Source organism: Larus michahellis, chromosome 6 (genome assembly GCF_964199755.1).
Source record: "Larus michahellis chromosome 6, bLarMic1.1, whole genome shotgun sequence".
Taxonomy (NCBI): Eukaryota; Metazoa; Chordata; class Aves; order Charadriiformes; family Laridae; genus Larus; species Larus michahellis.
In genome coordinates, this window is record NC_133901.1 from 28,250,863 (window position 1) to 28,270,467 (window position 19,605).

A 19,605-nucleotide genomic window follows, 5' to 3' on the forward strand; every position below is an offset into this window, starting at 1 on the left:
TGTCTGGCCTGAGGACACGGAGCCTGGAGGAGTCAGGACCAGCAGAGGAGCCTGCTCTCAGGAATTAAAATCCAGTGCCTCAGTTACGTGACAGGTGTTCACCGACAAACTCTCTCCACTGGCAGTAAATGATGCTCAGGACCAATAGAAATGTGCTTGCAACCCCTCTTCAAGTCTTCCTTTATAGCACATTACCCACCTTCACTGATGGTTGGGATAATGAGCAGAGGGATTTGAAGTGTTTGGCACATGGTTTGTGTGTCTGCGGTAAAGCATCCCCCAGCAGAGATGGGGCAGACACCTCAGGGACACTCTGGCAGATTTTAAGGAAGCACCATTGATCTTTTTTGCTAGCTTTGTCAGCAGAAATGTTGCTGGGACCCAGGCTTTGAGGCACAGATCTCAGTGGGTTCCCTTTGGCTTTCCTGGTGGGCAGCAGAGCTGGCCTCCACCCAAGAATATGCCATGAACCTTTCCTTTTCTATGTGTACGCACTGCAGCGGCTGGTACAAGGGGGAGGGAAAAGCCATGTAAATTGTCATACTTCACAACATTTTGTCTTGGTTGTAGGATCCTGCCTGTCCGAGACCGGCTCACTGCAGCCTTAGTGGATGCTTTAGACCACAGGGCTTGCTGTTAATTGGCCAGTTGTAGCCAACCTGTCAGTAAGCTGTCAAAATATTAATAATCTAGCACCACTCATTTTCAGGATGGAAGTTTTAACAGCAAAGAAATTGAATTTCCAGCCCTGGTCATGACAGCTCCGAAATTGGTTTAGTGCAGGAGAGATCTTTCCAGCATTAGGGAAGATAGGGAGAGTGTCGGAGATGGTGCGTTCCCAACGAGTCTGCGGTTTGAATTCAAGAGTCAAAGCAAAGAGGCTATCTCAGCACATCAGCAGCTTACGGTTGTAATAGGCCTGATGAGCTCCTTGGCAAGTCCTCTTATCTTCTGCCTACGTGACATGTTACTTCAAAAAATGAACTAGGTGGAAAACTGGGCTAAAGCTGTTTTCTTTCTTCAGACCTGCACTCCGTGCCCAGCTCCGTACCGTTGGGTAGGAACAAGCGCGTTTTTGTCTATGTGCTAAAACTCCATCCACCGGAGGGTCTGCCTTACAAGGGCTGGGACTCGCTCGCAGTCCCCTTCTCCCTGACATTGTTATAACTGCATTATTTCATTTATATCAGAAAGCGAGGGCTTTTGCCTAAGAAACTGAACTGGAACCTGAGGGAAATAAGTTTCTCTACTAGCTCTGACACTTCTTGTTTCACAGAACACCCGGCAAGCCGGTTGCTCTTCCAGTGCTCAGGATCTCAGCGCAAAAGTGTAGAAAGTAAGAGGTTAGACCCTCTACTCCTCTCATGGTGAGGGCATTTTTATTAAATGCCCAAAGTATTCATACTCTAGTTTGAGCCTTTGAGGATAATTTTATTATAAATAATAGCATGATAAATCTAGTATTGACTGCTAGTTTTCCACTTAGATGTTTCTTTTGATTATCAGAAGAAAATAGTCATGTTTATAAATGCATAGTCATCATTTTAGTTTACACATTGTTGTTATTATTATCAACCATAATAAAAATAGCAATATCGCAAAAGTAACCGAAGGCCACAAATCAATTTATTGTGCCCTGTGCTCAGGCTCAATTTGATGCCAAGTAACTCTCTCTGGCCCCATAGAGAGATCACAGGTTCAAAGCATCCCATCTGGCTGTCTTTCTAGGGTTCCTGCATTATTATTTTTCTTCACAGTTATTTCAGGCTCTAGCAGATGAGGCAGTACGATGCTAATTTAGGAAATCTGTTTTTCTTGTATGCAACTAACATATCTTCATCTTGTCCCATCTTGTCTCATGATCGTTATCTCTGAATGCAAAGATGTATTTCTGGATCGTGGTTTGGAGTAAGCAGGGTTGATAACATTGTTACCAACTTCAGATACTTTGTCAGAAAAACAGAATGTAGAGAAGACAATGGATGAATTGGGATTCCCGGGTGAGAAATTACCCTGGGGTTTCACCAGATCCCCAGGCTGCCGGGAGTGCAACACCAGGGACAATGCTGTCAGAAAACTCCGCCTTGCAGGAAGCAGTTGCTTTCCTAGAAGAGCGATGCTGAATTGGATGGGCCGAGTGCCATGTGAATGTGCTATACTGCCATCACTACTCCAGTTCGTAACAGCTCCAACTTTTAAAAGACTTTAAAATTCCAGCTTGAAATAGGATCCAAAATTTAAAAAACAAAACAAAACAAAAACAAAACCAAAACAAACGCAAATCAATCAATTAAAATCCAGATATACTCTATACATTTTAAAAAGAAGGGATGAAAATTTATTCCGTCCAACCATGAATTTGAATTTGGGGTCCATCATTAAATAAAAATGAAGCAAAGTATGTCACTTGCTCTGTGTTGCCCCATGGGTGAGTTGCTCGATGTGCAGGCTTTCCTGGATAATACTGTACACAGCTGTACCCAAATTTTACGCCGGAGCCTGTTCTCCCACCCAGCCTACCCAGTCTCTCCAGGGAGGTGTGGAAGTGAGCAGCCCAGCTGGAAGAGTCATCCTGAGTTATGTTCTTGTCAGCACTCATTAAGTTGAAAGCTGTGTTCCTATCAGGATTGCATGAGCAGCTCGCCAAAGGCCAATGCAGTAAATTTGGGCATTTTATTGTTTATGAGGTAGTTGGTAAAAATGTGCCTGCACAGTGGATGGGCCAAGAGCTGAAAGCAGGAGAACACAATACTGAGGTATAGTGGGAGGGACAGGTCCGAATTTGGATGCCCACAACTCATTGTGTTCATCTGCTTTGTAGCCAAATGTGGGAGTGTAGCTTGTGTGGATCTATACGAGCTTGTTTTGGTCTAGGTAACCAGTTAGCTGGGGCGGAATGGAGCTCAGCGTGTCTTGCAGAACCTGCCACGGGTTTTGGTCAATACTCTGCCGTGTGCCCGGGCAGATGTCCTGGTTGCTGCAAGGTTACCTTGGGCATGTTCACGCTGCAATCACACCTTTGTTTCCGGCATTCGCAAACTTCCTCTGGGGTGATATGGGTGATTTAATCAGTCCGTGAACACGAAAAGGTGCTTTAGGGCAACTTGTGTCCACATATAGAGATCTGCAGCTTAGTTAGCTTGTCTAGCACTTGACTTTTTTTACCTGTCTAGGCACTCCACCTCGTGCTGGGGTGTTTTAAAATGAAGCCAGCCGAACAAATATGTACCTTTAGCACAGAGAGTTCCCGCAAAAGTGAGGGCAGATAGCCCTCTTGTTATATTTTTCAGAGGCAGCAAGTTAGACTGCTTGTTAATGCCGCTTCTCAGCTCTACAGAGCTGGGGACCAGACCTGCATGGATGGTGATTTATTTGAAAATGTGCACCCTCCAACCCACAGATGGTCCAGGCGGAGCCAGAACGCTTGCAGATACCATATTGTCTCATCAAGTGAATCTCTGCTCTGCAGCAGGGCTGTACGCTCCCATGTAGCAGCTTGTTATTTTAAAACATATCTGCTCTCTCCTACTTCTAAAAGGCCACCAAGAAGACTTGTCACCAATCTCTTACGGAGCTAGAAGGGGGAGGAAAAGTGGAGTGTGAACGGTACAATATCACCTGCCATCTGGACAAAGATGTGATGAGATGTAAAGTTTGGATGCACATTTGCGGTTCTTGGTCACAAGCCAAGAGAGAGCTCAGCTATGATTATTTCAAAGCATTTGCAGACAGATGCAGCCCTAGGTCATGGGGGAAGCTACGCTGGGGCAAGAGGCGGCTGAACTGGATCAGGCTGTATGCAAGGCATCGTTGCCTGTGGGAGCACGGCTGTGGTCTGCATAGGGCTGGTCCTGTGAAGAGGACCTACGTGGTTCAAGATCTGTCCTGGGAATAAGAGTAGGCCAGGATCAAGTGCTGTGGTATGAGGTTTGTCGTCACAAATTCTTAGATATTCAAAGACATGTTTAGTTTCTGAACTTCCACAGGGCATTTGCATTTCATCCGGGAGCCCAAATGTCTTCAAGAATCTGGTGTCTTTGTTTATCCACAGAGGTCTATGCACACACACTGATACCACTGCTGGACTCGGTGCTGTTGGCATCAGAGGGGTGTTGATTAAACCCTGCTCTGGCTGAGGTCAGTGAGGAATTTAGAATGGGCTTTACTGGGTAAAGAGCACCATAAAGCAGATGCTCTTCTGCAGTGCCATCCTTTCCCCTGGGATGGAGCAGCACTCATAAAGACACAGTGAACATGATCCAGTCGTTCCATGCTCTACCACCGCAACCACAATGAAATGCCACTGCTGATAGCTCTGATGGTATTTATGATTCCTACTTAATATGTTTTAAATGACTTGATGAGCTATAAGTATTAACACTAACATCGGTAAGCATCCTGAGCCAGATTCTCTGGGAGGGAAGCCTTGCCGTGCCATAGACTTTGGTGCAGTTTAGTGCTTTTATCCCATCTGAAGATCTGGCTCGGCAACTGTGCAGAACATAAAAGAGAAACCCGTAAGTGCTGTAAACAAAGGAAAACTGTTACTCTGGGAGTGTGTTAGTTAGATATTTCAACACTCGTAATTAACATCCCTTTCCTAAACTGTGGCACAAACTACTTGCAGAATGGGCTTTTTCTTTTATTGCTGCTAGTTTCAGTGACTAAATTTATTAAGTCATTAGGTTTGCGTATGGATGTGTATATTTGCTGTTCTCCTTTGGGCCATAATAAAAGGAGATCTTGAGGAATAAAAAATAGGAGATCTTTCTTTATCTCGCAATTTGGAGAATGTTTGCAGGGAAATGGCAAGCAATACAAACAAGTGGCCCAGTCCAAGGGGATGCTGAGTGAGCAGCTGGGTTTGGGTACAACAGCTAGTGACAGCCTTCTCTCTGGCTTCCTTCCTGTCCCTGAGCATTGCACACGGAAGCCTGTCACCATTCCTGCTGTGGTCTGGGGATATCGAGGGCTTCTGTGCTGGTCAGAGCTTGGTCTAAACAAACAAGGGAGCAAATTGATCGCTCTCATGATCAGTACGCAGGAGCACTGTGCTGTTTCTTACGGGGGACCCTTTCTTTGCACCTCCTGGCTGAGGATGTCAGCCTAGTACCAGCAGGGGCTGGCACTGCTCTCTCTTGCTCAGAGCAGCACCAGGGATGTCCTCTGTCCTGGCAGCGCTGTGCCTGCACCAGGGCTGTGACACCATTGGATTGGCATTTTTTGAAGGAGCCGAGCTATCCGAGGGTAACAGTGTATTCCCCAAATACCCTGCAGCCTCACGTTCACGCGTTTGACAGCGATGCTTCTCCACCGATGTCTGTGGAGCTTCTCCAGCTTTACAGAAGTGCAACGGAGAGTCCAACCAAACTTACTGTGTTCAAGGCCAAGAGGCTGGGTTAGATTTACTTGATCAGGGCAGATGAAAGCTGAGGTAGACTAGAAAAAAAAAAAATCTGTCCTCTCACAAATGACCCCCAGCCTGTGCTGCTAGAAGGTGGTGGGGGAAGATGCGGCCAGACATTCCCAACACCTCCCTGAAGGACCAGACTGGCCCAAGGGATCGGTTTGTGCCTGGAAGTCCTGTCCACATTTCCATCTACAGATGGCAGGAGACATTACTGGGATCAAGGATAAATGAAACATCTCATTTTTCTAAAATTTTTGGGGCAATCCATGGTACCTTATACCCTCCCTCAGCACATCTGACACACCGAATCCCTCCCCAAATGGCAGCTGCAGCCATCTGGCTCTCTTTGATTCCCAGTGTCATTGATTGTGTTCTCCCTAATTTTCTGTGTGATAGCTACCATTTTATTTTTTTTCTAGGCTGTGCAACTTCCAATAAAACTAGAGTTAGCATAAACCAGACCTATGTTTGTTTTTCAAAGCAAATCTAATTACCCTTCTTACTGGAATTGCCTTTTGTTCAAAGGATTGGATTGAGATACAGAAAACAAGTTGCAGGGAGATGCTAATCATTTTGCATGTAAATTACTAACATTTCTTTTACAAATATTTCATGCAGGTTTTTAGTTTAACAATTAAAAAAAAAGCTGCTGTTTCAAACCCCTTTCGGTAATATCTATAGACATTTAACAAAATGCCTCACGCTCTAAATCTCCAAGTAGGAAACAAATAAATGTATTTATTTACTTTGTATGCAGAAATGATTTAGTCGAAGAAACATATTTCACATGAAGATAAAGACAGGCAAATTTCCTTCTTTTTTTTTTTTCCCGAATCACAAGCATACTCTTTAATGAGAACTGGTGGGTTTTCTGAGTGAGCTGAGTTCATGACGGTGCTGTCAGGAAACTGAGACCTCTATCGAGTTTGTACAGAAAATAGAGTCACCACTTATTTCTTTGTTTATAGACTGAAAAAAGGCCATTGATTAAAAGATGAAGCCATCTGTCCTCTCCCTGTCTTGTAGCTGGTCATGCTATTTCTATCAAGGAGAGAGTTGGGAAAATAATTGAATGGGATTTGTTATAAGCTGTTTCAAAAGGTCCCTGCACCAAGTGAGAGAGTGAAGTGGGTGCCCTTGACCCCAAGGCTTACCATACCATTACCTCTGGAGGTGGATGTCCTTATGTCCCATCAGAAGTGAGTGGGAGACACAGCCTGAGGATCCCTTTGCTGGTTTTACCCACTCTGTATCTGTGGGATGAAGAGAAAGTATTGGACTCAAGGTCTGCCCATCAAGCACATTTCATCAACACTGAATTCATCTTAAAAAACAAACAAACAAACAAGTTTGCATGCCCCAGAGGTCTGGCCAATAGGTCAGTGGTTTTCCAAAAATTAGTTATCAGTTCAATTCAGTTATCTCCGATTTCAGTCTGTGCAGCAGCGGCCACTAAGAACTGTTTTATTACTGTGAAGCCTGTAAAGCTCACCTGCACTTTCCTCTTTCTTCCCAGCTCTTCTCTGCCCAAGACAACTGATAAAGCAGTTCCCACCTGATTCGACATAATTGCCACAATTAATTTTGACAGTAAAGCTTGCAGAGAGGTTCTGCCATTAATATCCCAATAGCCTTTTGTTATTGGTAGCCCCAAAGCCATTAGCAAGAGGCACGTGCAGAAACGAAGTGACACAATATAGCTGAAGGCTTGATGTTGGCCACCAAGAAGCTTTCAATGAAGAAAAACATAAAGGTTTGCATGTTAAATAGATTTAGAGGACACTCCAAATATCCCCAGGTGGTGGCCTGTGTCCTGCTTGTCTGTCTCATCTCCTTTCTGGTCAGCTGTCCTTTTTCTTCTCCATCTGCATGCTCTTCGTGTTATGTCTGCATGTGGTAGTGCCCACACCAAAGGTTTCCGGTGCTCGAACCTGTGAAGACCCTGCAGCATGTCAATTTGGTGGCAGGATGAATTGCGTCCTGGTGTGTGTTTGTCCCTGCATGGCACAGTGGGACACTTGCTGTTGCTGATGAGGCAATATACGTAAGGAGAAGGATAATAATAATGAATAACAATGGTATTATTTAACTATAACCTAGCTGTCAAATCTGTGGGTTTTCTAAACTGCCAATAGACAGAGCTGGGATGTTTCTTGGTGGTGTTGCCATGGTTAGTGTCCTGACGTGCTGTGGCAGCTGAATTATGGGGGATGAGGAATCAACCAGCCAACTCACAAAAACAATGGGAAGGTTTTGTTGGCTTGTGGGGGAGCTTAAACGTTTAAAGGAAATCACTATTTTTTTCTTCATTTTTCTTAAATTTTCATTAGGTCGATATCTTCAAATACAGTTGCGTTAAAATGCTATGACAATAATGCTGTTTTATTGGTACAAGTGGATATACAGTATGGTATCTGCTTTTATGAACTACTGCTGCATGTCATTAAATATTTTACTGTGGTAATTTTAAAAGAGGTATTTATCTGAAAATTTGATTTTCAATAATTTTTAAATAAAATCTTTTTTTTACTTTCTGAAACAACATTTTCAAAAACTTTTGCATTTTGTCTTCATGGAAAATTAAAAAGTAGTCTTTGTTCCACGCTGAAATTAAAACAAACATCGAAAATCCCGATATTTTGTGCGCAGTAAATTCCATGTTTTGGTGAGGTTGGTAGTTATCCTTCACAGCCTACCAACTTTTCAGTTCCCATAAAGGGAATTTTCATGATGAACTTTTATTGATGGGGTAACGAAGGCGTGGGAATGAGGATTGAGTTGTCCGGTTTGGTTTTAGAGATTCTCTCCATGGCAGGGCTTGCTGCCTGGCTGGGCCTGATGCCAAGGGGAGCCCCCGAGCCAGCCGGGCGCGGGCACTTGCCTCCCGGGTGAGCTGCGTCTTCCGAGGCAAGACAAAGCCTGGAGATAAAGAGCAGATTTAAGGAGCGCTTAAACACTGATCTTTTGGGAACCTACTTCAAACACTGTTTTATAGTGCTCTAAGTCATCTAGATCTCTCTTAACTTGTTTCACTCTCTTCTTAAAATATTTATTTCTCCAGCAAGGAAGACTCCCTCAGATAGGGCAAAATGACCCGTTGGGCTGACGGTGTTTTTATCTGTGTGGTGCTAATGATTGATGCAAACTTAACGTGTGCAGCACCGCTCCGTGCTTTCTGCTGTGCTTTATCTTCTGTGGCTTCAAGCCTGCCTGGCTCCGTAGGTCTGTTGCACGCTGGATTTATTGTCAGACCAACAACAGTTTATATAATCCCCAAAGCGCTTTGGAACACAAACCTGAGTGTTGCTGAATGTTCAAAACGTTCACTCTTAAATGAGGTCTGCAGTAAATATGTGGCCTTACTCCAGATGCTTTGCTCAGATGTTGGTCATGGGTTTTCCATTAGCAAGGTTGGAGGTGCTCCCAAAGACTTCTGAGTGGCAAGGGCTTGGGAGAGAGCATCCTGCCTTCTCTCACGGGGCTCTGAGATACCTTGTCTGGGTCCTACAAGAAGGGAGTTTGTTGTTAAAACAGTTTTTCTTCAGGAAATGCATATTCATTGTGGCTTGAGCTTTTTTCCCAAGAATGTCATAGTTTTAAGGAACCCAGTGGAAGAATTTGTTTGGACAGGATGAATTTTCTGCTCAAAATCAAAGTCTGGGAATAAAACAACCCACCAACAACCACATCTGACTCAGTGAAGGTTTGGGAGACCACTGCCCCAGAGTCCCCTGGCCAGCCAGGTCTTTTAAAAGAGGTTTAATATTTCTCTGTTGTTAAAATATTGAAAAGTTACTGGGACATGACAAGTTTTGGTCCATAGCTGAGTCTGTTTTCCTCCTTAGACTTTCTTCAAAGCCACCCCAGAGCCAGCACAGACTCAGGGGATGTCTCAGGCAGGCCCATGCGTCCTCTGTTCCTGGGCAGATGTGGGACCAGTTCTCAGTATCTGAAGAAATCCTTGTGTCAGAAGTCTTTGCAGTTACTTCTTTCTCTTTACTGAAAGATTTCCACGATTTGTGCCAGTGTTTGCTCCCGTTGCTCTTGAAAATAAATAATTTACTTGTTTTTATACTGCTATTTGTCCGACTACACTTATATGTCTCTCATAAAATACCTTTTGCCCACAAAAATCTGAAGAAGACTCAATGTTTTAGACAACAACCATTGCATATTTCTTGCCCGTCACAGGGAAGGTAAGAGGAAAGCCAGGGGAAGGCGCTGGGAGCAGCAGATGAGCAGCAAGGCTGCGTCTGCTTCTCAGCTCTCTTTTTTCTATTTTGCTTAGTATTTCAGTCTAAATCCTGGCAAATTCCTGACTTTTTCTGCACATTTTTCATGCCTGTTTACTGTAGGCTGTTTTGCAGACCACAGCTGTGCCAGGAAAGGAGCGCCTTCCCTTTCAGTGGGGAGTTTTCTAGATGTGTGTTATTGCTGGGAACTGCTATTGCTGATGCCGGTTGTTTTCTATTGTTCAACTAACTGCAATGCGTGACCGTTGTGTATCACTCAGTGATGCCTAATTTAGGAAATCAGTGATTAATTCCTTCCATTGTTTTTTCTTCTCTCTCTCTCACTGCAGGATGTTTTCACACCAGAGTGCAAATTTAAGGAATCTGTCTTTGAAAACTACTACGTTATTTATTCTTCCACGCTGTACCGGCAGCAAGAATCCGGACGAGCGTGGTTCCTGGGACTCAATAAAGAAGGTCAAATTATGAAGGGAAACCGAGTGAAAAAAACCAAACCCTCATCACATTTTGTACCCAAACCCATTGAAGGTATGGAATCTGCCCGCTCCCTCCATCAGTGGGGTACGGGGTGGGGGAGTTTGCAGCTGGGGCTTTGCTGGATGGGGCTGTTGGGCTGCAAGACCGGAAAGCAAGGACTGTATTTCTAACATTTTAGAAAGGTGCTGGGCTGCACTGTTAGTGTTTCATCTGCTTTCCTTCCCATAGAATAAACCTTACATGTCGTCTCGAAGGGGTTTCTCAGCTTTGGGGTGCTAAAGGATGAATTTGAAAGCCCAGCAACATGAGAAGCTACTGGGAAAGGAAAGCAGCCCTCGAGCGGCCAGTAGTTCAGAAGGAATCCGATCCAGTAGTGACCATAACGTTGGGTTCTCTGTGAGGATTTTCCCAACATCATTCCGTGGGTTTTCAGTCCCATGTAGAGTCAGTAAAGACAGGATTTATCTCACCTGATTTTAGACTTTGACACCTTGTTTATAGTAACAGAAGAGAAATGGGTCCTAGCAACACGGCTGTGGATGTACTTTATATATGTCTACCCTAAGATGACGTAAATCTGTTTTTTCTCATATGTAAAGACATCCTAGTTAGTCGGGGGGGGGGGTAGAAAAACCTTATCATAGATGTCCAAAGTTGGATGAGATGCTGTTACGCCATATGCCATCATCACAGCATGAGGCTTCAGTGAAAGTCATGGAGTTGAGGTTTTGCCCTCCTGCTGTAGACTGTGCCCTACTGAAGTGTGCCACAGGCTCGGGCCAGAACATTTTGCTTTTTATGGGCTGGCCCCTGATAAATGGAGGAATACAGTGTGATGATCCTTGTACTTAGCAGGTACTAACTTGATTCTGGAAACAAGGAGACCTCTTGTTTTCTGTTGCGTGGAAAAAAGGCTACTTTTTGATCCCCAAACTACGTGCACATTTCTGACCCCATCTCGGACCTGCCAGTGGCCACCTCAGGGACACAGCAGCCCGGGGCTGGCCTCAGCTGCCTGGCTCCGTGCCCCCTTTCCCTACCCCCATGCTGTCTGTGGCATCAGGGCTGGACACATGCAGAGAAGGGATGAACTGATGCTTTCCTGACAGGCACCACTCACAAGTGGTGGAGGCCACAGCTATGTCCGTGCACTAGTAGCTGTTTTAACAGGTTCCCAGCTCAGGCGCAGGGACAGAGGAGCGTGCGTGTGTGAGTGAAAGGCCGGTTCAGGAAGGCAGGCTGAAAACATCTGTTGGACCACTGAAGCAAAGCACGGTGAGAGACATTCGGCTTGGCATTCAGAGTATCTGTGGCCTTTGCACAGGAGACGGACATATTGGAAGTGCAGAGAACAGCCTGGAGCCTCTTGTCCTGTGCTTGTTTTCAATAGCGTTTCTGCAGCCAGGAGCCTTTTCTTGTTTATCTGAGACATTAGTGGGATTGGTGCCCTAAACCCTCCTTGAGTTTTGCTAAGGAACAGGGCCTGCTTCAAGCATGGTGTCGGTCACCAGCTTCTCTTTGGTCTCCTCCTCTCCTGCCTCGGCTGGTAGGAGAGTCTTTTGCAAGCGTTAGCTTTCACAGCTGGATTTCCAGCTCCTTCTGGTATTTCTTAGCTGCCCGGCTGGGTCTTGGCACTGATCAGTGGGTTCCTTTGAATCCAGGCTTCTTTTTTGATGTAGTGTGCGTGGCGTCCGCTGAACGGCTCAATAGTTGTCTTCTGCATGCATTAAACTAGGCCATTGCTGTGTCTTTCCTCATGGAATGCCTTGCCTTAATAGAGGTGCCTGACCCACAGCGGAGTTCTCATTGCACCAAATGCCGCTCCGGCTTTCATTTTGAGAAACCCAGCCCAGCCCGAGAGCTTCCCTTTCCTGCAGTTGCATCCTCCCACGCTTGCTTCAATCACAGCTGTCACATAACCTCCCGAGCGAGTGAGCGCTTTGGAAGTTGGCAGCCAAATTAAGGGCTCCTCCACCCCTTCCCTCCTCCACATGCTTTGCAGTCAGCCTCTGTGAGCACTGCTGCATCAAAGAGCTGGCAGTCTCCCAAGCCGAGGCACGTGTCAGCTTCCCAAAGCATTCAGCTGTCTGGGACTGTGACTCCAGACGGAGGACTCTGTTCCCCAGCCTAAGATTCATTGTAGGTAGCAGAGGCTTGTGGGGAGGGTTGGAGTAAAACGCGCTCAGCTCCACGTGATTTCTCTGCACCGCGTCCATCAAAGTGTCCATGAGCAGAGCTTGCAAGCAGAGATGTTACAGAAAAGGGGCAATTCCTTCCCCGTTTTAACAGCCTCTTTCTCTTTGTCATGACTCTTGGGAAGTATTCAAAGCATTCCCCTGCTATATTTGCGTGTCCCTTCTGCTAAATGCCGTGGCGTGCTCCAGCGTGTGGGCTTTGCTGCTTATTCAGGCCGGTACTTCGCAGCTTCCATCTGCAGTAACGCTCCCAGCTTTCCTTTTGCTCCGGTACCACCACCAGGATTAGCCCTGCCACATGATGGCTGAGACAGTAATGTATGCAAGGAGGAATCTGGTCCCCTGGGAAGGAGAGGTGTTACATACATTGCTAGGAATCGCTTCACCCACCACTTCAATGGCAATTATCTCCGAGATGAAAGTTCCCAGTTGTTTGCCGTGCGCAGAAAAATTATGCAGCAGCTTAGTGAAGAGAGAGTTTGTAGGGAAAGGAAACACAAAAAAGCCCAGATTGCTCCCGAAGCTCATTTGACAGTTGCTTCATAGTGCTTTCTGAATTCAGAGGTCCTCTTCCTCAGAGGACTTCTCAGAGTTGCAAATGGGCAGTAAACTAGTAAGTAGATATGAAATACCCAGATAATTTCTAAGGAAAATATATATGTACACATGCATATATATATATATAGTGGTATTTGTTTACGTATGTGTGTTAGCTGTGGCTTTTAGCAGCTACATCTTTATGCTGTGCTAATCCCACAGAGTGTTTTGACTCCTGTAGATCATCAGGATGCTGGAGGTGTTGTGTTGTGAAAGTCACTAGATACCAACTGGAAAAGTTTTGGGGTTTGGTTGATAGGAGGGTTTTTTTGATTTAGCGTAGGTAGGATTTGTTTGTTTTTTTGGAAATAGCATTAAGCTTAATCAATATAAAAGCACAAAAAACTTGCTAAGTAATAACAGGGGAAACGTTAAGTTCCTGTCCCATCTGTGCGCAAGCAAAGCCAAGGCAAACAGCCTGGCAGGCAGCAGCTAATGTACTGTGTGGTGCCAGTTTTGGTTAAAAACACATATACGCAACACATTTCTTTCGATATTTTTATTTCTGATCCCTGATAATTCCAGCTAAATGAGCCCTTAAACTGCAGACGTATAGATTGAACCAGACTGCACAAGAATCAGCTTGAGTATAATTGTCACTTGGACACCAAGCAATCTTTTAAAGCAATTTCAGTCTCTTTAAGTGTCTGTAGTGATTAGTGCTGGACAAACACTACTGTCCACAGTGCCTCTTGTTCTTTTGAATATCCAAACCCATCTCAAACAATGGGAGACTTTTCCGGTCTGAGAATTTTATCAGATGCTTATTGTGGTTGTGCTCTGTTATTTGTATTTCCTTCTCCTTGAAGACACCAGTTCCAGATTGCTCTCCCAAAAGAGCTACTTTTCATCTCTCACCTGGCCCAAGCCAGAATGCATTTGGGGTGGCAAATCTGGCCACAGAAAGCAGAAGACGACTCTTGCTCCATCTGAGCGGCCCCTAGCTCTAAACTCATGGTGCTTCAGCCCTCATGACGTGAACACGTCTCAAATATGAAGGTGACCTGTTAATGACTAGTCTGATCCATTTATTACCACTGATGAATATCTGTGTGCAAGGAACAGCAGCCAGGTCTTTCCCACTATGTTTTCCCAGGGATGCAACATCCCAGTTTTGTTACTGTGGAGTCCTCAGATGTTGCAAAGAAGTACAGGACACTCTTGAGCAGGAAGATGTGGTAGACCCAGTGAAAATGCTTTAAAGGTATCACCTTAATCCACAAAACACCCTAAAAAGTGTTCTTCAGAAAAAAAAAAAAGACAAACCCCACACTCCTTATCAGTCTTTGGTAACACAGCTCCTCTTTTGTGTCTGTCTTTCAAGTGGGCAGGCTTTGGTATCTTCTCAGTTGCACAGTAACTCACTTGTTCATCTATCAAACTCCTAATCATCTTATTAGATGGCAAATGCCATCTAAACGCTAAAATGTGTTTTAACCATGCTTTTGCTTGGCTGTTTATCATCCTGTGCTGCATTTCTTACCTGAACAAACTGTGATTCCATCTGGCAGCATCCTGCACATTTAGCCGCTGGATAGATGCGAGCTCAAACACCTCTGAAACGCATCAGCTGGGACGGGGTTTAGAACACAGTAATTAGAAGCAGAAAACGAGGGTGCATAATCACTTGCTCCCTCCTGCCCCTAGCTGCTGCTCAGACAATTAATTCTCTTCACCGAAGCATTAGCTAATGCAGCCGCTACTGCAGATACCGACAGCCGGAGCTGTGGCATCCGTCAAGGGAAAGAGCCCGTCTCCCGGGCTGTCTGCCGGAGGATGGGTGTCCAGCCCTGCCCGGACACCGCTCCAGGCTGCCATCGTGGCGTGTGGCGATCCTGCGGGGCTAACGACCTGCCTACCTGCTAAACAGCAACTTGGGGAACATTTGGTTCCTCCTACTCGTTAGGGTGTGGGGCAGGGAAAGCCAGGAGTCCTTCAATAAGCTTTTTCCCGTATTCTAGAGAAAGAAAATGGAGCTTGTTTCATGCCCTGAACCTCCTCCACTGACAGCGATGCCAAGTGAGAAATGCTAGGATCAGGACACAAAATGGTGCGTGCTTCCCAAACTCAGGCAGTCCCTGAAGCCGCACAGGGTGATTTCGGTTTCCCCGTGTGGGTGGTGTGCCAGTGCCGTGCCTGGGAAGCAGAAATGATTCTGGGATCCTGCGCCAGCTCATAGGCGAGAGTGCGCTATTCCATGCCTTCGCCTTTGGGAAGGATGCTCCCCGCCACCCCCTTCCCTCTTGCTTCCCCTGTTCCCCAGACCCCCCAATTTGCCTTCCTGCCTAATTTGCGAGTTGTTTCTTTGTGCAAAATTGTTTTCTTGCGTGTGCGAGCGGCAGGCACTGCTGTTTAGCAGGGAAGCAGAGAATCCAAAGCTGCAAGAACCAGACATGGGCACAGCTCCGCTCCCGCTCACCCCCTTCCATTTACGCCTGTGGTTCTTCAGCAGATCAAGCTTACGGCACTTTTCAATTAAAGCATGAATATGGATGTGTTGATTAGAATCTGGGACATAGGAGCTGATTATCTGATTGAAGCTCCACAGCATTAGCTTGGTTTCCAGACATTAAGGGCTGCATTTGGCTTGGTGTGTGGGTGTGGGTGGGTGGGAGAAGCAAGGCAGAGCAGGGAGGGATATCTCTTGTTCTAGCCAAATTGCTCATCCTTCCAAAGCTGCCTGGTGCTGTGTGCACCAGCAGACCCCCCCAAGCGTCTGGGCCTGCCGGCTGCCACGCTGCTCCTAGTTTACCTGGATGCAGGTGACAGGGGCAGCCTGTCTTCACACACACACGCGCGCATAGGGACCTCAAACAGACCTGTCGGGGAGTGTTGCTAGTCCCGAACCACAAAGATGTATTTTAAAGCTGGGAAAATCTGAGCACTCGCAACAGTCCATTTGCAAACACCCCCCTCCTCCCCAGTCCATGACTAACATCTCCGTGCGTGAGTCACGCTCAAGCGTCCTCAGTACAAGGAGTAACAAACTGCAATCCAAGAGCTGGTGTCGCACAACACGTCCCGCCGTCCTTAGACCCCCGGCGTGTGCGGCTGTGTGCATACGCACCCGTGTGTCTGTGCACACACATGCACCTGCGTGTCACCGTGCACGGGGGTTTGCAGCCGCCGAGTGATGGCCATAGCTCAGCACGCGCGTACGAGCCGCTTGTGTAGGAGAGGATCCAGGCACTACCTTGTGTGTGATGCCATATAAATACTGTGCACGCCGGTCCTGTAGGTGTATCTAAATACTGAAAATACGCCTGTCCTGTGCTGCTGCAGATTTTCTGGCATGGTCTGTTGGCACAGCCTGGCTGGTACAGAGGCTTTGACAGCTCCGTCTGAAAATGTGAGCAGCCCCCGGCCGTGCCCCATGTCAGTACTCGTATCATGCACTAGACTAGAAGATAAACTTAGAATTCCTGCCCTGTTTGCATACTAGGTACAGGATTTCCTTAATTTTTAGCTGCAAACGTTGTTTACTTCTGTAGCCTAATTTATATTCATTACTCTGTGGGCCTTGTTAGCAGCTCAACGTTTTCACCCAGCGGCCACGGTGAGAGGCAGGGAGCCAAGGAAAGGCAGCGTGCTGTGGTGGTGGAGCTGCTGCTACCGACTTTGCTTGGGCGCAGCCTTTGTGGTTAAGCATCTGGCCCAGCCTGATGGGGAATTAGGGATGAGTGTGGTGAGATGAGCTTAGTCCATACAGCTGCCTGAGGGAAAAGCTTGCCGGGTCCCTCCGCCTCCAGCCTGAGACCAGAGAGGTCAGGGTGAAGACGGCACTGCACTTGACGCACAACTTTGTCTATGGGACATTAGGGGCACTGGGGCAACGCCGCCGCTAATACCCAACTTTGCTGGGCAAACATCACGTGAGAGAATAAGGTTGGTTGCAGAAGTGATGTGCATCCTCAGTGTCATCAAAAGGCTCTGCATCTCAGGCTAAGAAATCATAAGGGCACAGGTTTTTCTCAGTTGTTAACCTTTTCATAGTTCTTCAAGCTTTTTACTAGATGCTTCTCTGCAACAGACAAATTCAGCGTCACCATGTTGCTGAGTGACACTCAGCAAGGTATGAGGGGCAGCTCAGCAGCTGAATGGGGACATGAGATCTCTTTTCCTTCTGTTACCACCTTGCTACACTCTTTCTTTGCACCATTCAGACAGCACTGATAGTCTTGGGCAGCTGACAGGCAGTCCTGGCATTGCCCATTCTGGCCCAGACCCATAGGACAAGTCATTCATTTTCTCTTTTTTGTCATTTTCATCAAAAAATGGCTCCAGCAGCAACAGCAGTTTGCAGATTGGTACCTGCCTTGCAGCCACACTTGGAGGCCCAGCTACCGTGTGTCTTTATACTGCTTTGAAAGCCTCGCATGAAAAATGCTCTATGGGAAAAGTAATATTTTTTCACTGCTCATATATTCAATGCAATATCCCTCCTATTAATACACAGTTGACTGCACTTTATCTCTGTCCTGTATTGTTGCACACTGCTATAACTGTTTATCTAGCTAGGAGTAAAATGCAGAGCAATAACGTCATTTGTAGCCTGCCTCTAATTGCCAGGATTTATTTGCAAATTGGGGGAGGTTATAAATATAAGCGCATACATTGCCTTTTTGTACATGGGGTATTTTTTTCACTTCTTCAGATAATTTTCGCAATTTTGTTCTTGTTGAGTACCCAGAACCAAAACCTGCTGGGCCCTGTCCCTTCTGTTTGAGCTCTGTTTGTGACATGCCAGCTTTACAAAATGAAGCACTACACCATAATTTCTTTGTATCCTAATTTTTGCAAAGATCTAGCTATGACATTTGCAGTCTGGACCTACCACAAGTTCTCAACTCCAATGTGCCTGCCCTTGAGAATTGCCACTATGTCAGTCACATCTACGCCCCACATTTGCGATGGGCTCATCAGAGATGCTCCCTTTGGTGCGAGCCGCTGAGCCGCTCCACGTGTGCCCCTGCTCTGGCACACCTCACACGGCGTCAGGACAGCCATGAGGACTTAGTCCACATGGTGAGTTGGATAAATGCTTTATGCTGCACAGGAGATGGGGATGTGCCGTGCCTTGGGCAGACGTTGCCTTCTCAGGCTGTCTAGGCTCCAGCGAGTACATTTTTATAGGACACACATTGCTTAGCCAGGGTCTGGAGCGAAGGTGCCCTGTTCTCAGGGGTTGCCAAGTGATCACGCAGAGCTGAGACGGCTCCTGGCTTGCTGGTCACTGCATGCATCCCCATGTGTCTGCTCACGGCCTTGGCCTTGGCTGGCTGTCTCGATTTACAGGGGAAAAAATAAGAAGTGCTGAGAGCAGACCTCAGCTCTTGGCCGAAGGAGCCAAATGGGCTTGAGTCACCACTTCCAGATCCAGAGCTTAACACCCAGGAGGTTTGGTTGGCTCAGATGCAAGTGTAGTTTTGATTCAAGACTCTGAAGGGCTTCTTGTTGGAGGTTAAGGACTCGAGATGATACATGGTGCTATGAACTGGAATGTTTATTTTTTTTATATATATATATATGAATATAACATGAACAAAACAGTAAAGTGCAGAAAACCTAGAAAGACTTAACCTGTGAGAAATGCCCTGTTTCTACCTTGGAAGAATCCAGAGACAAAAGGAGGATCCGACTGGCAGCGAGGGCAGGTAACAGATCCTTCTACCGCTGGGTCACTGAGGTTTCTGTAAGTGTGTGTGTGTGTGTTGGGGGGTGGAATTTCAGCGTCACGTACAAAGAAATAATTCATTATGGTCAGTAATGCCTGTGACTTCAGGGCTGTTAACAGGTGTCTTCTCTGTTTGCAGTGTGCATGTACAGAGAGCCATCGCTGCATGAAATTGGAGAAAAACAAGGACGCTCAAGAAAAAGTTCAGGGACACCAACCATGAATGGAGGCAAAGTTGTTAACCAAGACTCGACATAGCTGACAAATACCCTCCCTTCTTCCAACTCCTCCCCTCCCACCCACCTACCCACCCCACCTGGCGAAACCACACTGAGACGACGACAACTGAGCAAGGCAGGACCTACCGGTAGTGGCTAGGAGTCCGAACTCCAGAATCTTTCTTTGTGTAGGACGAGGAGGTTGAACCCCAGATCCTGCCTGTTGCAACGTTTTAAAAAACAAAACAAAACAAAACAAAACCAACAGAAAAAAGTGAAGAAAAAATGTTTTAAATCAGGACTCCATTAACATTTTCAAAAGCAAACTGTTTGCTCTGTGATCAAAGGGGGAAAAAAAAAAAATCTCATCTCTGCATAACAATAATAATAATAACAACTAATAAATATAATAATAATAATAATAATAAAGATGTTACCTTTAAAAATAAAACAAAGCTTTTGGAAAATTGAACTTAGCATATGATGTGCGAGAAACACATGGGAAACACAGCCTGGGACTGCGCTTTCTGTCTTGTACTTTCACCTCACGTTCACACCACTGTTTTTTCCGTCCCTGCTTCCCTGGGGATGGATGGGATTTTTCACAAAGCAGGAAAGGTAGGGATGCATTATGACTGTGTTTGCTCTGCTATCAATAAAATATGGCCTGTCCGAATTAGGAGTCTGACAGTTATGGGCAACAAGCTAGCTACTCTGCATTCAGCTTTTTCCACCCTCATTCAAACACTGCGTAGTTATTTGTTGCGAGTGTCACTATGTG

At 46.0% G+C, this 19,605-nt stretch overlaps 1 protein-coding gene across 5 annotated transcripts in view; it reads left to right on the forward strand.

Annotated features, from left to right (window-relative positions):
- The window catches only part of FGF12 (fibroblast growth factor 12), a 248,594-nt gene extending 229,298 nt beyond the window's left edge, over positions 1-19,296 (forward strand). For all 5 annotated transcript variants that reach the window (XM_074591105.1, XM_074591104.1, XM_074591102.1 and 2 more), the window contains 2 exons: positions 9,993-10,191; positions 18,746-19,296. In XM_074591105.1, the coding sequence (XP_074447206.1) occupies positions 9,993-10,191; positions 18,746-18,864 (318 nt within the window). In that variant the 3' untranslated portion in view covers positions 18,865-19,296. The remainder of the gene's footprint in view (positions 1-9,992; positions 10,192-18,745) is intronic.
- The last annotated feature ends 309 nt before the right edge of the window (positions 19,297-19,605 follow it).